Source organism: Odocoileus virginianus, chromosome 20 (genome assembly GCF_023699985.2).
Source record: "Odocoileus virginianus isolate 20LAN1187 ecotype Illinois chromosome 20, Ovbor_1.2, whole genome shotgun sequence".
Classification (NCBI taxonomy): Eukaryota; Metazoa; Chordata; class Mammalia; order Artiodactyla; family Cervidae; genus Odocoileus; species Odocoileus virginianus.
This window is the reverse complement of record NC_069693.1, coordinates 26,157,982-26,173,490: the sequence shown is the minus strand read 5'-3', so window position 1 is coordinate 26,173,490 and position 15,509 is coordinate 26,157,982. Positions and strand designations below refer to the sequence as shown.

The 15,509-nt window shown below is 57.1% G+C and overlaps 2 protein-coding genes and 1 long non-coding RNA gene across 16 annotated transcripts; 1 reads left to right on the top strand and 2 right to left on the bottom strand.

Annotated features, from left to right (window-relative positions):
* Nucleotides 1-121: 121 nt before the first annotated feature.
* On the bottom strand, nucleotides 122-7,941 carry MATCAP1 (microtubule associated tyrosine carboxypeptidase 1). Of its 3 annotated transcripts, none has more exons than XM_020885071.2 (7): nucleotides 7,843-7,941; nucleotides 4,414-5,039; nucleotides 4,188-4,331; nucleotides 3,773-3,905; nucleotides 2,575-2,880; nucleotides 2,372-2,469; nucleotides 122-1,395 (listed from the first exon to the last, which is right to left on the bottom strand). In XM_020885071.2, exons 2-7 carry the CDS (start codon nucleotides 4,981-4,983, stop codon nucleotides 1,231-1,233), a joined length of 1,416 nt encoding a protein of 471 aa, XP_020740730.1. In that variant the 5' UTR covers nucleotides 4,984-5,039; nucleotides 7,843-7,941; the 3' UTR covers nucleotides 122-1,230. The 3 variants fall into 3 exon arrangements, with proteins under 3 accessions (XP_020740730.1, XP_020740729.1, XP_020740728.1); XM_020885070.2 differs by lacking the exon at nucleotides 7,843-7,941 and adding an exon at nucleotides 7,219-7,746; XM_020885069.2 differs by lacking the exon at nucleotides 7,843-7,941 and adding an exon at nucleotides 7,344-7,746.
* A 335-nt stretch (nucleotides 7,942-8,276) lies between these two features.
* Nucleotides 8,277-15,496, bottom strand: EXOC3L1 (exocyst complex component 3 like 1). Of its 12 annotated transcripts, none has more exons than XM_070451171.1 (15): nucleotides 15,339-15,495; nucleotides 14,755-14,833; nucleotides 13,593-13,691; nucleotides 13,383-13,439; nucleotides 13,013-13,188; nucleotides 12,712-12,931; nucleotides 11,222-11,834; nucleotides 11,027-11,144; nucleotides 10,765-10,890; nucleotides 10,565-10,665; nucleotides 10,265-10,375; nucleotides 9,386-9,515; nucleotides 9,142-9,264; nucleotides 8,883-9,038; nucleotides 8,277-8,791 (listed from the first exon to the last, which is right to left on the bottom strand). In XM_070451171.1, exons 4-15 carry the CDS (start codon nucleotides 13,426-13,428, stop codon nucleotides 8,360-8,362), a joined length of 2,352 nt encoding a protein of 783 aa, XP_070307272.1. In that variant the 5' UTR covers nucleotides 13,429-13,439; nucleotides 13,593-13,691; nucleotides 14,755-14,833; nucleotides 15,339-15,495; the 3' UTR covers nucleotides 8,277-8,359. The 12 variants fall into 12 exon arrangements, with proteins under 12 accessions (XP_070307272.1, XP_070307277.1, XP_070307273.1 ...); XM_070451176.1 differs by having other exon boundaries at nucleotides 13,013-13,173; XM_070451178.1 differs by lacking the exon at nucleotides 13,593-13,691 and having other exon boundaries at nucleotides 8,367-8,593; nucleotides 8,667-8,791.
* LOC139029905 (uncharacterized) lies at nucleotides 8,903-9,804 on the top strand. Its single transcript, XR_011482191.1, has 2 exons — nucleotides 8,903-8,992; nucleotides 9,123-9,804. It is a non-coding gene; the product is annotated as an uncharacterized lncRNA (long non-coding RNA).
* Nucleotides 15,497-15,509: the final 13 nt, after the last annotated feature.

The window sequence follows — 15,509 nt, the reverse complement described above, 5'->3', positions numbered from 1 at the left end:
ACCGGCACAAAGGGCCAGGGAAGGAGTACTTCTCTCCACTTAGAGAAAGCTAGACTCACAGCCTTGGGAAGGGAGATTAAGAGAAAGTGGAAGTGATCGTGAGTAGATGCAGCCGACACACTTCATTGTAATTGTTTTAATTGGCTTCTCTCAGGACTGGGAGCTCAGTGAGGATTCTGACCAGTTAACTGGTACACAGAAGGCGCTCTATACATATTTAATGACTAAAGGAATAAGGACTTTCCAGCTGTGTTTCCAAGTTTTCAAATGGGAAAAGTAAGGCCAAGGGTGGGAGTGGGGCCAGGTCAACCTGACTCGGCTGTATGAGAAACTAGAAGCAACAATCATCTTGGCACCTCTCCTGGTTGAGGAGAGGCTCGGAACTTGGAATCACCGGGGGCCTGCCCCTCAGGCTTGATTGTGGATGCTGCCAGCCTATGCCAACCCCTGCCAGAGACCAGCTGCGAGGGTGTGGGCAAAGACAGGGACAGCAGAGGCCAGTGCAGGGGTTGAGGGCAAGGCCAGGTGAGCGCTCGGCTTGACTCACAAGGCCTGTGTATGTGTGTGTTGGGGGGGTGTATGGGTGGAGCTGGGAACAGTCAGTGCCTTCCAGAGGAGCCCTGTTCCCTCCACCAAACTTTCAGAAGCCCAGGACATACAGCACATAAATAGGGAATACATACAATGACAATGGGAGAGGCAAAATGCTGGAAAGCACACCCCAGCCCAGCTGGGTCTCTACTACCAGGATCCCTGCTCCTTGAGTCTGTGTGAAAGCCAGGACAGCAGGCTCAGGCAGTCACCCCAGGAGAAGGGAGATCCCCACCAGGACCCAGTGAGAGGTAGACAGCATGAAAGCTGAAGGAGCACCAAGGGGCCAGGTGGGGGACGAAAAGACTGGAGTACGCAGACACCCAAAGCCATCTCATGCAAGAACAAGTTTCTACTCCCAAACCACCCCCCTATGCCCACTCATGCTCAGCTTCCCTCCCTCCATCAGGCTCTTCCTTGGCTCAACAGATAGCTGGAGACAGGAGGGCAGGCTTAGTTTGCCTGACATGCTGCTGTTGGCCCTCGGGGTCCAGGGAGGCTAGTACAAACTCTGCTGTTGCCGCTGCTCCCTCCTGAAATGCTTCTGCCCTCCCCAGGCCCCAAGAAACACCCAGGCTGTGGAAGCACAGAGCAGCCAGCTTCATGTTCTGGGGGCTGATCCGGAGCCCTCAACCAGTATCAGTCAGGCAGCAGGCGGCCCAGCTCTGCCTCATCCAGCCGGTTGGTGGTCATGATGTGTTCCAGCTGCTGCCGGTAGCGTGCTAAGTCCTGCATGAAATGGGGCACCCGGGTGTTGTCCAGCACCCCGTGCGGCCGGAGGTGATCCACATCCTCATAGGAGACCTGCAGGAAGAAAGCTGGGCCTCAGTGCAGGGTCCCCTGGTTTTCAGGCAGCTGGTCCCAGCTCTCTTACAATGGCCCATAGCCCTTTGCTCCCAGAACCCCTCCCACTCCCCTTCTGATTCACTCCCAACATTCTGTACCCTGTGGCTCCATCCTGGGTGTTTGCTCTTTCTCTCAACACCTTCTTCTAACATCTATGTGCTACAACCCTACACGTGTCTCCAGTCCAGCTTTCCCCCCTTTATCTCCAAATCTGGGTATCCAACTGCCTTCTGAACATCTTTCCCTGGATACCAGGCACCTTAGATGCCTCATATCCAGCCTTCCTGGGTGCCAGCTTATGCAGCCCAACCCTTCTCACAGCCCCTAGGTCAGATTCTAGGGTGGGGACATAGTGTCACCCTCCCACTCAGAGTGGCCACTCTCTGAAGATCTCTCCAGCTTGCCCCTTCTTCTCCAACTGCATGACCACTGTGGGGTTATGCCAGACCACCATCAGTGTTGCAGAAGAGATGAAAAAGGCCTCCTCCTCTTTCCCTTGCACTCCCTTCCCTAGGCCTCTCGTCCCATATGATACACAGAGCCTTCTAAAGCCAACATCTGTGCCACCCTTTGCTTGAAGCTCCTTGGATTCCCCACTGCTTTGGATGAAGTTCAACTTCCTCAGCCTGGCACAAATACCCAGTGCCAAGGGCTTGATCCCTGGCTATTTCTCCAGCCTGCTTCCGCCCTTCTTGACAGCTCTCCTGGCCTGGAATGCTCACTTCCTTTGCAGTGTCTACACACCTGTGGGCTGGAAAAAGCACCTATACTGGCTGCCAGACTGTCACGTCATCTCCTGTGCTCACTCCACCCACACTCCCCCCATGAGAGGCCTGGCACCCAGTCCTCAGTCAAGCTCCAACCAGAGGCTCAGGGAATACAGCAGTAAGGGGCAGAGTTGGCTGGGGCCTCTGAAGGCCCTGTGGCCCCTCACCTTGCCCAGCGAGGTCAGCAGCGGGAAGTCGATGGTCTGGCGATGCCGCAGAATGCGCACGATGCCATCCAGGTATACCTGGTCCTTGCTGAAGCAGCCTGTGGGCACAGGAGGGCCGTGAGCCCTAGGTCCAAAGCCCCACCCTCACCCTCCCGCCCCAGATCGAGGCACTCCCCCGCCAGCCCCACAGGACTGGGGCCCACCGGGCAGCGAGGTGTCAGTCTGGCCGCGCTTGGCGCGCACGCAGTACTCCCAGCGCACGTCGGCGTCCTGCACGTAGCGCGCCAGGTCCTGGAAGAGCTGGCGAAAGGACATGCGCGCGGCACGATGTATCGTATAGTAGAGCAGCGCCGCGCGCCACAGAAAGGGCTGCTTGCGGAACAGCACGCTGTGCAGGCTGGCCAGGCCCTCCTCCGTGGGGTTCGCTGGCCGCAGCCCGTACTGCTGCCGGCCCTCGGCGCTGTGCCATGGCTGCCGCGCGTTGTTCACGCCCCGAAGGTAGTGGGTACCTGCGGGGTGGGCAAAGAAGAGGCTGGGCTGGGCATCCAGAGGGTCTTCCTGGCCTGACCCTGTCCGGGCCCTGCTCTGCCTGGCTGGACCTTTAGCCGGCGACTCACATAGCTTTATGCCCCTAGAATCAGGCTCTCACACAAGCCTCTCCACCCCACACCCATACTCACCCAACCTAAGGCATCATCAAGACCCTCTTCAGGTGAACTCACACCCAAGGATCCAGAGGCTCACACACATAAATCTCCCCCCACCCATCCAGGACTACACACACACAACTCTCCCAAATGCACACTGCTCGCCCCGCCAGTCCCCTAGAGAGGTGGGGAACTCACACACCACCCCGGCCCCACACCCTTGCATGCCCATCTCATGCTGGCATCTCCAGCAAAAACTACCTTTTGCCCAGAGCAATGATTCTTGACGAGGAGTGACAGACATGGAAGAATAGTAATTAGTGTCCTATGCCTGCCTTTCCAGCCTGGCCAGTCCCCTCCTAAATCCAGCTGTGTCTTCAACCAGTTCCCCTCCCAGAATCTGAACTTGCACCCACCATGGAAGGCCTGTACTGTTGGCTAGACTAGTGGGGCCCTTAGGGTTCTCCCTCTGGCCTGTCCGGGCCTCAGCAGTCTTGCCCCATGGACAAGGGAAATCAGAGAGAAAGCCGAGGGAGAAAAAGATACCCAGAAGGAACAGGAAATGAGGGTGAGTCCAAAGAATGGGCTGGCATGTTCTGGGCTACCTCTGTGAGCCAGAGGGAGAAGGTGGCTGCTGGTGAAGGGAAGGGGAAGAATGAGAGGGGATGGAGTTACTGGGGTCCCTCACTGCCTGCCCCCCACCCCACATCCCAGCCCCCTCTCATCCCAGCCCACCCACCTACCACACCCTGACCTATCTCGTGCCGCAGCATGCCCTCCAACCAATACTGGCGGGCTCCAGTCAGGTTGATGGCCAACGTTGGCCGGCTGTTCTCCACCATCATCACTGCCTGGGACAGCAGGTCCTCACTCAGCTGTACCACTACCTGTGGGTGGCAGAGACGCGTGTCATGGCCACCAACCCTGGGGGCCAGTGGGCAGGTGGACCTGCTGATGCCGCAGGGGAGCCACGCAGGACAGTTGACCACGACACCCACCCTGCCCCACCTCTGCTTGGAGCCAGCTCCCACCTGACTGGGGCAGGGGCGGGAACAGGGCTGGCCTGAGGTCACTAGCTCCACCAGAATGGAGCTGGGCCTGGCACTGCCCACTTGGTAGTCTGGTTGGGAGCGGGTGGAAAAGGGGCATCACTGGCAGTGTGAGCTCACCTCCCCGACGCAGCCCTCCTTCTGCATGTATCTGCGCACAATGGACCAGATCTGGCACTTGGTCAGCAGCTGGCCCCCTGTCGCAGCCTCGAAGTGTTCATAGGTCCCAAACTTCTCCAGGACAGCCTCGATGATGCCAACTGCCTGCACAGAGGGCCGCAGCAGCAGGTCAGGCCGGACCACTCAGGTGGTCCGGGCTGGGGTGAGACGGGCAGTCTGCACTGACCTGATGAATGAACTGTCCAGAGGCCTCACAGTATTTCTCCAGCACAGCCGTGGGCATGGGTTCCTGGTATTCAAACTGTGGGTTGTAGGTGTAATGGGACTGGAAGAACTTGTCCCGCTCACGGTCCATGTTGGTTGGCCGCAGAGCCACCAACATGCAGGGGCTCTTGCTGATGCCGCGGCCCGCTTCCTTCCGCGCTTTAGCGATGTGAGGCAGGGAGGCCGCGGGCCGCAGGGTGCCCCCACCTGGGTCCCGTCCCCGTCCAGGCGGGGCCCGACCCTGGGTGCTGCCCCCCCGCCGGCCAGTACTGTTCACTGTGTAGGTGCTCTCACTGCGCCGCATGTGTCCACGGCGGCCCAAGTGCAGCTCTGAGAAGGGCTGCCTCTCCGCCTGGGGCTGTAGGGCTGAGGGGACGGACAGAGCCAGGGGCAGGGCCAGGGACTGAGGCCAGGGGAACAGCGCTGTCCCATCTCGGTCTGAGGGCCCCGGCCTATGGGCCAAGGAGGAGGGGCTGGCTGGTGGGCTGGGGGGTGCCTGCTCATACACCTGAGCACCTGAGTCCAGCACCATTCTGTCCTGGAGGGCACATCCAGCCAGGTCACTCCAGCTCCCCACACCGTCGACTTCTGGAGACACAGGAAGGATATGGAGGCCACCAGTGAGTGGGTGTGGCCTGAGTGAGGGCCAGCAGGCCCCTTGCCCCCTCACCTCCACCCTAGTTAGTCCATTCCCTGGACTGGGGGAAAGCAGGAGGAAGTCTCATACACCCACTTAGATGGTGGTTCCTCAAATCCCCTTAGCCCACGAGCTTCTGAGGGTAAGGCCTAAACCCCCAACTCATGATTCTAATCCCTGTGCTCAGCACCCACCCAGACTGGGAATTTGGTATAATGTAGCCTCAGCTGCCAGGATGTCAGGTGAGGGGGCCTCACTACCTTCTACCTCTGGCATTTTCTCCGTCTCACTCCACCCTCCCACCCGGCTCCATCCACCTCCTCCAGCCCATTGGGCCTGCCTGCCCCTTGCTTATGCTAGTCCCTCCACCTGGAATGCTCTCTCTCTCCTCTGGTCCATCTGTTCAAATCTAAATTAGAAACAGCTTTTTGTAAGCAGAGGGAAAGTTCAGCCAATCCAAGCCAATCCCTGGGTGTCTCCCATCGGAGCCATCTTCCTAGTGGTCATCCAAGGCCAGTGTCAGGACAGTTACACCAACTCTGTACCAGGGCTCAGTCCAACCCAGTCTATCCCCAGAGACTGACCAAAGGCTCCATCCTCCGAACTCTGTCTGCTCAGGGACATAATTCCAGCATCTCTCCTTTTCCCTACATCTCCTACATCATCAGTCTCTTCCATTCTGCTGGATTCTTCCCGTCAGTATAAACACATGCTGTTATTTCTCCATCTTAAAAAAACAAAACCCTCACTTGACCCCATAGTCTTCTAGCTTCACTGCATCTCCCTCCAGCTGCTTCTCAGGGTAACACAACACTCCAAGTCATCTACACTCAGTCTCTATCTAGCTCCTTCTTTCCTGTTCTGTCTTAAATTTCACTTCAAGTAGGGGCTTCTGGCCCCTGCTCTCTATCAAAACTGACCTGACCAAGGTCACCAGTGATCTTCATGTTGATCAGTAGAACTTGACAAAGTTAATGACTTCATCTCAGCTTGGCCACATCTTCCACTTGGTTCCCAAATACACTGGGACATAGTTCTCCCACCTCACTATCTGAGTGTTCTTGTCTTCCTTGCTGGTCATCTCTTTCTGACCTCTTAACACCATAATGTGGAGACACCACTTTGGGAAAGATCCCTGCTGTTCTCCTAACTTGCTACAACTAATAAATCCTTCCTTACCCACCCCTCCCCTGGAAAAAAAAAACAAACACTCTAATGTCCAGGACTTGGAAACTTCTCTTCTCCATTTATGCTGTCTCCCTGGGTGATCTCATCCACTCTCATGGTTTTAATTATGTCAGCCCAAACTTCTTCCATAAATTTCAGACTAGTGTTCTGTCTGTGTAAGTTGCTCAGCCATATCCGACTCTGCAACCCTATGAACTGCAGCCTACCAGGCTCCTATGTCCATGGAATTCTCCAGGCAAGAATACTGGATACGGAGTGGGTTGCCATTCCCTTTACCAGGGATCTTCCCGACCCAGGTCTCCTGCATTGCAGGCAGATTCTTTACCATCTGAACCACAGGGAAGCCCCTCAAACTCTGTTATCAGTTCTCAATTCAACATGTTTACTTGCATGTATAACAGACATCTCGAACTGAAAATGTCCCTGTCTGGAACGCTTTCCCCTCATATAACCGCAGGGGTCACTCTCACTTTCCTCAGGTTTCTGTACAAATATCTTGTTAGAAAAGCCTTCCCAACACACCCTCTATAAGACAGTAAACCTCCTCTAAACCCTCTCCATCAGAACCTTGCCTTCCCCACAATATTGTCCTCCAATGCAGTCATCACCATCTGAAGTACAGTATATGTGATTATTATGTTTTCTCCTTCTAAGTGTTCACAGCTGTGTCCCCAGAACAGTTGCTCAGTAAAGGAATGAAACCGAGAGCCCTTGTCCTTCTCAGAACTGGAATCATTCCTTCCCTGCACTTGGCTTCCCCAGCTAGTTCTGATCCCCTCCCCCTCCTCCCAGCATTCTGCCTAGTGACAAGCTGCTGGATGATTTTGGGACTCAGGCTTCCTTCCCCTAAACTAACCATACACTTTTCTGGATTCCTCACTGCTCTCCAAGCCTCTTACTTGTACCAATCCTCTTTATCTCCCCTTCTTTCATTTGACCTACCTCTTTGGAATTACCAGGATATGCCTGTTTCTTTCATGTGTCAGGTCCTTTTGCCAAGAATGCCCTCCCAATGTCTCCCTGTAATAAACTCCTAACCATTCTTCAGGACTCGGTTTAGGCCTCACCTCCTCCGGGAAGCCTTCCCAGCGTCTTAGAGGCTCCCAGTGCCCAAACGGCTTCTTTACCACCCTAGGCTGTCATTGTTGAAGCCTAGGTCCGTGTTCCCCCACATCATCCCCTGAACTCCCTGAGGGCAGGGACGGTTCTCATTCACCCCCATGACGAAAGTACACAGCACTAGATGCAGAATGAATGAAAGATGGTTGTGGGAGGAGCCCAGACTGAAGGCGGAGTCTGGTGATATAGTAAAGGGTGTGGTCTGCTCCAATAAGAAACTCCGAGAGAAGATAACATTGAAGAGGAGCCAATGGGTACTAGGAGATCGAGGAGGGGCGTGACCTACAGCCAATAAGTGGCGGGGGCTGGGGCAAAGGGCGTGCCCAATGGAGGGCGGGGCCAGTGGACAATGGAGCGGGGTTCCCAGGCAGATGAGGAGGGGTCCGGTCGAAGGCCTTTTCTGCCTCCTGGGGGTGGGGGGATTACATCCGCGTGCCGCGCCCCCACCTGTTCAATCCTCTTCTCGCCGCCGCTGTTCCCGCTCCGCAACACAGGCCGCCAGCTGCCCAGCCCGCGGGAGCCGACGCTGGTGACGCACGGACTCGGGCGCGCGCACGCTCAGACGAAGGAGCGCGGATTCGCGTCAATCTCTGCTGCCGCAAGAGCCCGAGGACACGGCTTGGGGTGGGGCCAGGCAGAGTAGGCGGGGCGGTGTCCGCCATCAGGTCACGCCCCTGGGTGGGGTGTTGTCTTAAGCCCGCCCCCTCTGCCTCAGTTGACTGACTCCTGGCGTAGGAGACGCTAGCTCTCTGCGGGTGTGTGCAAACGTAAAGATGTAGTCCGCACACTGTGTAAGCCCGGGTACTTGGGAAAGCAGCCCACATACAGGTCTGGTACCGGGATAGGTGGGGCGCAGCCATATATCAGAACTGGAACCAGGATACCTTAGGTGTGTCACTGAACTTGGACCCCCTGCCCTTCGTGGGCACTTTTATTTCATCCACCCTTCGCCAACACGTACAATTCAGGCGTACGGGGACGTGACTTTATTCTGCGGGCAGTCAGGGGTCAGGCACAGGACCCTGAGGGGAAGCAGGAGGCCAGCGAGGGTGCAGGTGTTGGCACGAGGCTGAAAAGTGCTCGGCGACCAGCTGGGGGCGAGGGCTGCGGGCCGGCCCGCAGAGAGCTGAGTGCGGCCAGGCGCTGCTCTCGGGACACGTCCCCGCGCAGGTCCAGGAGGGCGGAGACGTGATCCTCGCTGTGGAGTTACGGGTGCGTTAGCCCCGCCCAGCCCCTCCTGGGTCTCCTCCCTTCCCGACCCGTCTTCGCACCTCACGTCGGGAAACTGTTGCCGCAAACCTGCCACCTCGAGGCCAAGTAGCGTGGGGTCGCTGAGGTTCAGCAGCTCCCTCAATGCAAGCAGCACTGGCGCACACTGAACGCTCTCCTCCAGGCCCTGAGCACACAGGGGTTGGTCTTTCTCCAGTCCTCGACCCCTATCGAATCACTAAGATTCCCGCCCATCCGCTCGCCCAGCGAATTCTCACCAAACCGAGGAAAAGCTCCTGAAGCTGGGCCGCATCGTGCTGCAGGCGCTCGGCCGCCTGGGTCCTCTCGTCAGCACCGCGGCAGACTAGGCGGCCTTGCATCAGCGCACGTAAGTACTGCAGCACCACCGTACGCTCCGCCTCGGCCAGCAACAGCTGTGGGGATCGCGATCAAATGGGTCCAGGATGTTTTTCCCATGGGCGCTTTGACCTCCCACAACCCACCCCCCCCCCCCCCAGCCTTTCCCCGCAGATGCACCTGGACCGCGGGATTCCGCACGTGCCGAAAGTTCTGGCAGAATCGCGCCGTCCGCTCGCACACGTCATCCAGCAGCTCTGGGCTTGAGAGCCAGCGGCGCGAGGGCAGAACCGCGAATAGGGGCTGAGAGCGGAGTTCAGAGACACGGCTGGAGGGACGATTCAGACCCAGCATTCCGCGGCAGAGGGCCCCATGCATACGCTGTATCTGCTCCTCCCAACCCCATCTCCCCCTGAAGCCTCACCTGTAGCTCCGCCAGCAGCGCCTCCAACACCAGGCGACAGATCCTCTTCTGCAACTTGTCTAGCTCTGCCTCCACCGGAGCCAAGACCCCTGGAACCACCCATTCGGGCTGCAGGACGGATACGGAGGAGCTGGACCGACCAAAAGGACGGCTTCAGGACCAAGGCCAAGGCCCGACAGGCCCTCTGTTGTCTAGCCACTCGGGCGCCACCTAGTGGCACAAGTGTGTCGCCCGAGGAGGGCAAGAAGGGCGGCTCCCTGCACTTCTGAAAAGTGTAGACCCTGAGCTGAGGCTGAAGTGGTGGGCTCAGCGAGCTAGAAGGCACACATGCCACCCGGACCTGCCTCTATTTCGCGGTATGATTTTTGAGCAAGTTATGTCTTTCAGTTTGTTTCGGTAAGAGGAGAGAGTTGATCCCAGTCAGGAGGGAGTCAAAATCATCATTAACTTGTTTGGTCCTCTCTTGCCCACACCCCAGAGAACATAAGACCCAAGAGGAAGGGAATATTTTTGTTATATTCACAGCGGTAACGCTAGACGTTACCTGGCACAGAATAGGGCCTTGATAAATATTTGTTGAATGAATGAATAATTGACACTCTGTGCCAGGTACAGTGGTAGGTTCTTTATATCTGTAATCTCACGTGAGTCTCAGAAGGTCCATTATTACCCATATACTATTAATGACAGAAGCAAAATTCAGAGAGATTAGATAACTGGCCCAAGGTCACACAGCTAGTAATTAGGAGACCTAGGATTGGAATCCCAGGGTTACGTGAGTCTAAAATTTCTAAAGGCCCAGTGTAGGCTAGATCCGTACTGAATAGATGTCCAGTCAGGGGTTAGTGAAGGTGGGGTTCTGTGGGCACATCCTGGTACCTGAGTGCTAACTGGTGGTTGAGGGTAGCCAGTAGGTAGGGCACGTAATGCGGGACCACTGCGTCCCCCCTGAGATGGTCTCGGGAGAATCGGATCAGAGCATCGCTGAAGCTGCAAAGAGCAGAGGTGGCTCCGGTACCTGCTGTCACTCTGTGCAACCCCAGTCCTTAGTACTCTGGCCCCACCTCCAAGATACCAAGGCCCTGTTTTGAAGGAGTCCTTTCCCATGGGTGTGTCTGATCACTCAGAACCCCTTAGGGTTGCCTGGGAGCAGGGCCAGGAGTTGGGAGTGGGTCAGACCTCCTCAGGAAGGCACTCAGTTCTGACAGTGCCATGCCATGCACCCGCCGCTGCAGTGACACGCTGACCATTCTGGTCACACGAATGTTCTCTTCCAGGATCTACAGGTAGGGATGGACAGCCATTAGCGGAGTCCTGGTCCTGCCCTCCTTCCCTTTCCCTGTGAGGGCTGCCCCCAGGCTTCACCACTTTTCACCCACCTGCAGCACGATGGCTGGCAATGGTGAGTGGTAGAAGCCAGACAGGTCTGTGTCAGGTTCCTGCTCTCGGCCCCACTCAACTACCTCCCCATCCAGTGCCTTCTGCAGCCACTGGGCCACATTTGCCTGGGGAAAGGGGGCAAGGTGCAGCAGGATGTAGCAGGGCACTGACACTGCTAGAGACAGGTAGATGCGCGACTGCACAGATACAGGCCCACAGGTGGCGGCAGCACTGCTCTGAACCTGGGCTCCAACTACTCACCTGGACTTTGGCCACAAATGTTGCCTCCAACTGCTCGATGTTTTCCAGGGTCAGGAGGGGCTCCAGATCAGACACGTCAGCCTCAGGCCCCAACTCCAGGCTCCCCATCATCTCTGGCCTGGAGGTGGGTGGCCCAGTGTTACACAGAGCCCCCAGGCTTTGATGCCCCCACGCCCTACTGCCCCCGAGACTGACCCCTGGTAGACATGCAGCGCCCAGTGCAGCAGGGTGAAGGTGTCGGCAGCTTCCAGCTCAGGCCCTTCCAGGAGTTGCTGCAGGCAGCGCCGCAGGCCACCATGAAGGGTGTGGGCCCACAACTGGACAACTTTGTAGTGTGGTGGGCAGCAGGGTGCTACCAGAGCCTCAGCCATGGCCAACTCGGCTGGAAGAGCCACCCGAAGAGCCTCCAGCCACTCTGCTAGTGCCCCAGGCCCAGGCTGCAGAGATGTCCCGAAGTGGACCCGCTCCAAGCCCTGCTGTAGTGCATGCAGACAGCGCTGTCGCCAGTCCCGTGGAGCTTGCTCCAGGGAGGTGGTGCGCCCAGCATCCACCTCGGCCACACGCATGGCAGCCACCAGCAAGGCTGGGTCCTCCCGGGCCAGCTGCCCTGCAGCCCCTGCAGCCGCCTCCACAGCCTGGCCCAGGGCCTCAGCCAGAGGGCCCAGTCCCTCGAAGACTGGCAACTCCAGGCCCCCAAGATGTGCGCATGTCTCTTCTTGCAGCTGCTCCAGTTCCCGGAGGCTCACATAGGCCTCCAAGAACCGCTGGGCATCAATCAGGGTCTGTGTGTGGGCCACTGCAGCTGGCACTAATCAGAGAGAAGAGACAGCCTTGAGTCTAAACCATTTCCACCTGTGCAGTGGGTACAGCAGTGGATTTTGACGCCCTGGGGCTGGGGTGTGGTGTAAAAGATTTCATAGTCAGTACAGTAGAGCACTGGGCAGTCTGAAAAGCCCCAGGGAAGGGCCTACATGGTGGTTAGGGTGTAAACCCTTGAGCTGATGAAACAGGAGGAAGGGAGGAACTTGGGGGAGGGGGTCGTGCCAGTGGCTATTCGTCCACCCTGTTAGGGAACTAGTTCAGCCAAGTAACTAACTATAACAGCCAAGTGGGGCAGAGCCACAGGTGTCAGTCCTGACTCACATCCCATGCTTGTGCGGTGTTTAGTTGCTCAGTTGTGTCCAACTCTTTGCAACCCCATGGACTGTAACCCACCAGGCTCCTCTGTCCAATGGGATGCTCCAGGCAAGAATACTGAAGTGAGTTGCCATGCCCTCCTCCAGGGGATCTTCCCAACCCAGGGATTGAACCCAGGTCTCCCTCGTTGCAGGTGGATTCTTTACTACTGAGCCGCCTGGGAAGCCCAAGGGTACTGGAGTGGGTAGCCTATCCCTTTTCCAGGGGATCTTCCCGACCCAGACCCAGGACTAAAACCATGGACTCCTGCATTCCAAGTGAATTCTTTACCAGCTAAGCTACCAGGGAAGCCCTCACACGCCTGGGAACCCCAGAATGAACTAACAGGCACCCTACTTCATATGTCATCTGAAGCCTATATTACTCCCTGGGAGGTCCCCGATGTGTCCCTCCATGCAATTTCCCACTGGCATCCCAGCCCCTTGATCAGTGACGGTGCTTGTCAACTGGCTAGCAGAGGGCTGAGGCTGAGGGCCAGGCACACTCACCAGCTCGAAGCCGGGGCAGCAGCTGAGACAAGGCCTGCAGTTGTTTGTGCTGTACAACCTGCTCCCGCAGGGGTTCTAGGGTCTGCGCAGCCTCAGCCATATCCCGGAGCAGCTCACGGGCCTGGCCCAGGGCCTCTCGGGTTCCCCGCACAGCCTCAAGGGCCTGGGCCAGCTGCCACACCCCGGTCTTCACACCCTCCAGGTATGACTGCACCACTGACTGTGGAAGGGAGGCAGGCTGTGAGGCCTTGCCAGCCCTGCAGCTTGCCCCCAGCACTTGTGCCTCCTGCCTGATGCCCACCTTGATGCGTGCTTCCAGAGAACAGGTCCGCTGCACCTCACGGCTCCGGTACTGGCCCAGCCTGGCCAGCTGCTCTGGCCGGTAGAAGATGCCTGAGGCCCACTTGAGTGCTGCACCCCGGGCCAGCTGCTCCGCCCGCTCCTGCTCCGGCCACTCCGGCCCTGGGCAGGAAGAGCCTGGGCAGCTGCGTCAATTGGGCTAGGCCTGCAGGAAGCGGCTGCCGAGTCTGCTCCTCTTCCTACCCCTCGGCCTGTCCCCCAGGGCGGTCCAGTCCTCTCCCCGCCCTACAGAGCTCCAGTCAGACCCCAACCCACCATCCCCATCTTTCTTCCCACCATCCCTCTCTCGGCCCACCCAGAAGGGCTCATACCAGTGGGGAGTGCGCGCTGCATTTTGTCCCTGGCTGCCGAGTCCATGGCTGGAGGAGCTGGAGCGGAGGTGGGAATGAGGGCAAAGGTCCAGGTTAGAGCAGGCAGAGTGGGCGCTCCTCTGAGCTACTGTGTTCATCTAGGCCCCTCTGAGAAGGAGAAGGTTCCAGCTCCCTCAGGAAATGAGGGAGGTGGGAGAGACGGGGAGGCACCTGAGATGCCTTTGCCGATGAGGTTTTCCGGTTTTGCCCCCAGATGTAAGTGAGGCAGGGTAGCCAGGGGCCTCTGCTGGGCAGCACTCCTGCTCTGAGCTGCAGAGAACAGTGTGATATGGAGCTCACCAGGCTTGACCAGGCGTCCAGTGCTCCCTCCTCCACAGAGAGCCTTGGCCTTGAGGATGGCCCTCTCCCCCGGCTGTCTCAGCAGAGTTGGATACTCCCTCCACTGGCTCACGAGGCCCACACCTCAGCCTGCCACAGCAGAATTCCTCACCCCAAGGAAGCCTCTGACCCACCTCCCTCCTCAGGAGCACCCTCCTCCCTCCAGGCCCCGCCCTCTCCAAGGCCACATGCAGAAAGGAAGGAAGCTGAGTCTCTGGTACTTTATTCCCAACAGGAAAGAGCATCTGCACCGTGGGACAGAGTGGGGAGGGCTGGGCACCACTTCCTTGGGGGAAGGGGGGGTGTCCTCCCTGTGATCAATGAGTCTGGAGCAGCCTAGGCAGGACCTCCTATGCTCAGAGCACAGACGGGAACTAGATGGCCCCAACGTGGGTGGAGAGGAAGGTGTGCTGATATGGATGCAGACATCACAGTGTGAAAACTGTGTTGACAGGCCCTTAGAGGCAGGTGTGCCTCTGCAGAGGAGCAAGAGACCATAGGCTATTGTGAAGAGAGTGTGTGGCAGGAGATGGCAGAGAGGGATGGAAGGGCTATGAAAGCTTGTTTGTGTTGGAGATAAAAGGAGCCATGGAAGGGGATGCTGCTCCCGCTTAGCTGCTTCAGTCGTGTCTCTGTGCGACTCTATGGACTGTAGCCCACCAGGCTCCTCTGTCCGTGGGATTCTCTAGGCAAGAATACTGGAGCGGGTTGCCATGCCCTCCTCCAATGGAACTGACTAGTAGGTAGTAATAATGCAGTGGACACTGGCTACCATCCAAATCCACCTTTCAAGACAAAGACACTCATTCCCCTAGCTGCCTGAAATGTAGGCCAATGAGGTCTCAGATCTGAGTCTCTTGGTCAGTGTTAGGATATAAAGGCCAGATAGGCCTTGGAAGGGGTACCCCACTTTCAGTGCTCCTAGGAGGACAGAGGCCTCCATTTTAACCTTCTCAGTTTAATTCTCCTCTCTGCCCTGTTTGGCCTGACTTACTTCCTTACAAGTGTGGCTTCTCAGTAAACTTCCTGCCGGCACATCTCTTTCTCAAAGACTGTTTTCCAAAGAACTTGACCTAAAATAAACCACAATAAATGACAGTGTTAAAAATAACAAAATGATACTAGCAAACACATAATCCTTCCACATGCCAGAAACTAAGGGCTTTATAAATATTGACACATAGGTAAATATGTTTACATTGGTTGAAAAGTGGTTTTAATCCCATGGCCTCTGAGCACTGTAGTGTGGAGACAGAGAAAGGTGAGGCTGGGATCAGGGGAAGAGAGTGGGGATGCAGACAGGTGGATAAGCTAGATGTAGTTAGTGCTTGCTGTTTGGCAGGAAGTGAAGGACAGGATAGGGTAGGTGATCCCAAGACAGTGGGGCAGTCTTTTAGGAGCAGGTTTGGGAAAACACATTGGGTTCATCAGGCAGCAGGGTCTCCTCTCCTGAGATGAGGGTTGGGGCACAGTTAGTGGAGTTGGGGCAGGTTTGCCAGCCAGGAAGTTTCCAGTGATTCCTCCTTACTATTCCTGGGGCTACCCAACGACTTCCGCCACATGCTTCCTCGACCACACCTGTCTTCCGGGATCCTGGGGTTATTTTCGTCCTCTTCGGCGGTTGGACATTTGTCGATGGTCCCTGAAGTTTTTCGGCCATGTCCGCTGAGAGGAATTGTGATGGACTCCCTGGAAGGGAACGAAGCGGAAGCGGAAGTAGCGAGGCTGGCGCCGGCGGCCGGGAGGCCA

Coding starts and splice junctions, on each gene's coding strand:
- EXOC3L1 (XM_070451172.1), bottom strand. CDS start 13,428: ATGGACTCGGCAGCCAGGGACAAAATGCAGCGCGCACTCCCCACTG. Junction 12,932..13,012: donor CTCTGGAAGCACGCATCAAG/GTGGGCATCAGG, acceptor TCCCTTCCACAG/TCAGTGGTGCAGTCATACCT. Junction 9,516..10,264: donor AACCACCAGTTAGCACTCAG/GTACCAGGATGT, acceptor TGGTCGGTCCAG/CTCCTCCGTATCCGTCCTGC.
- MATCAP1 (XM_020885071.2), bottom strand. CDS start 4,983: ATGGTGCTGGACTCAGGTGCTCAGGTGTATGAGCAGGCACCCCCCAGC. Junction 3,906..4,187: donor AGGAGGGCTGCGTCGGGGAG/GTGAGCTCACAC, acceptor TGCCACCCACAG/GTAGTGGTACAGCTGAGTGA. Junction 2,881..3,772: donor CATGCTGCGGCACGAGATAG/GTCAGGGTGTGG, acceptor CCCACCCCGCAG/GTACCCACTACCTTCGGGGC.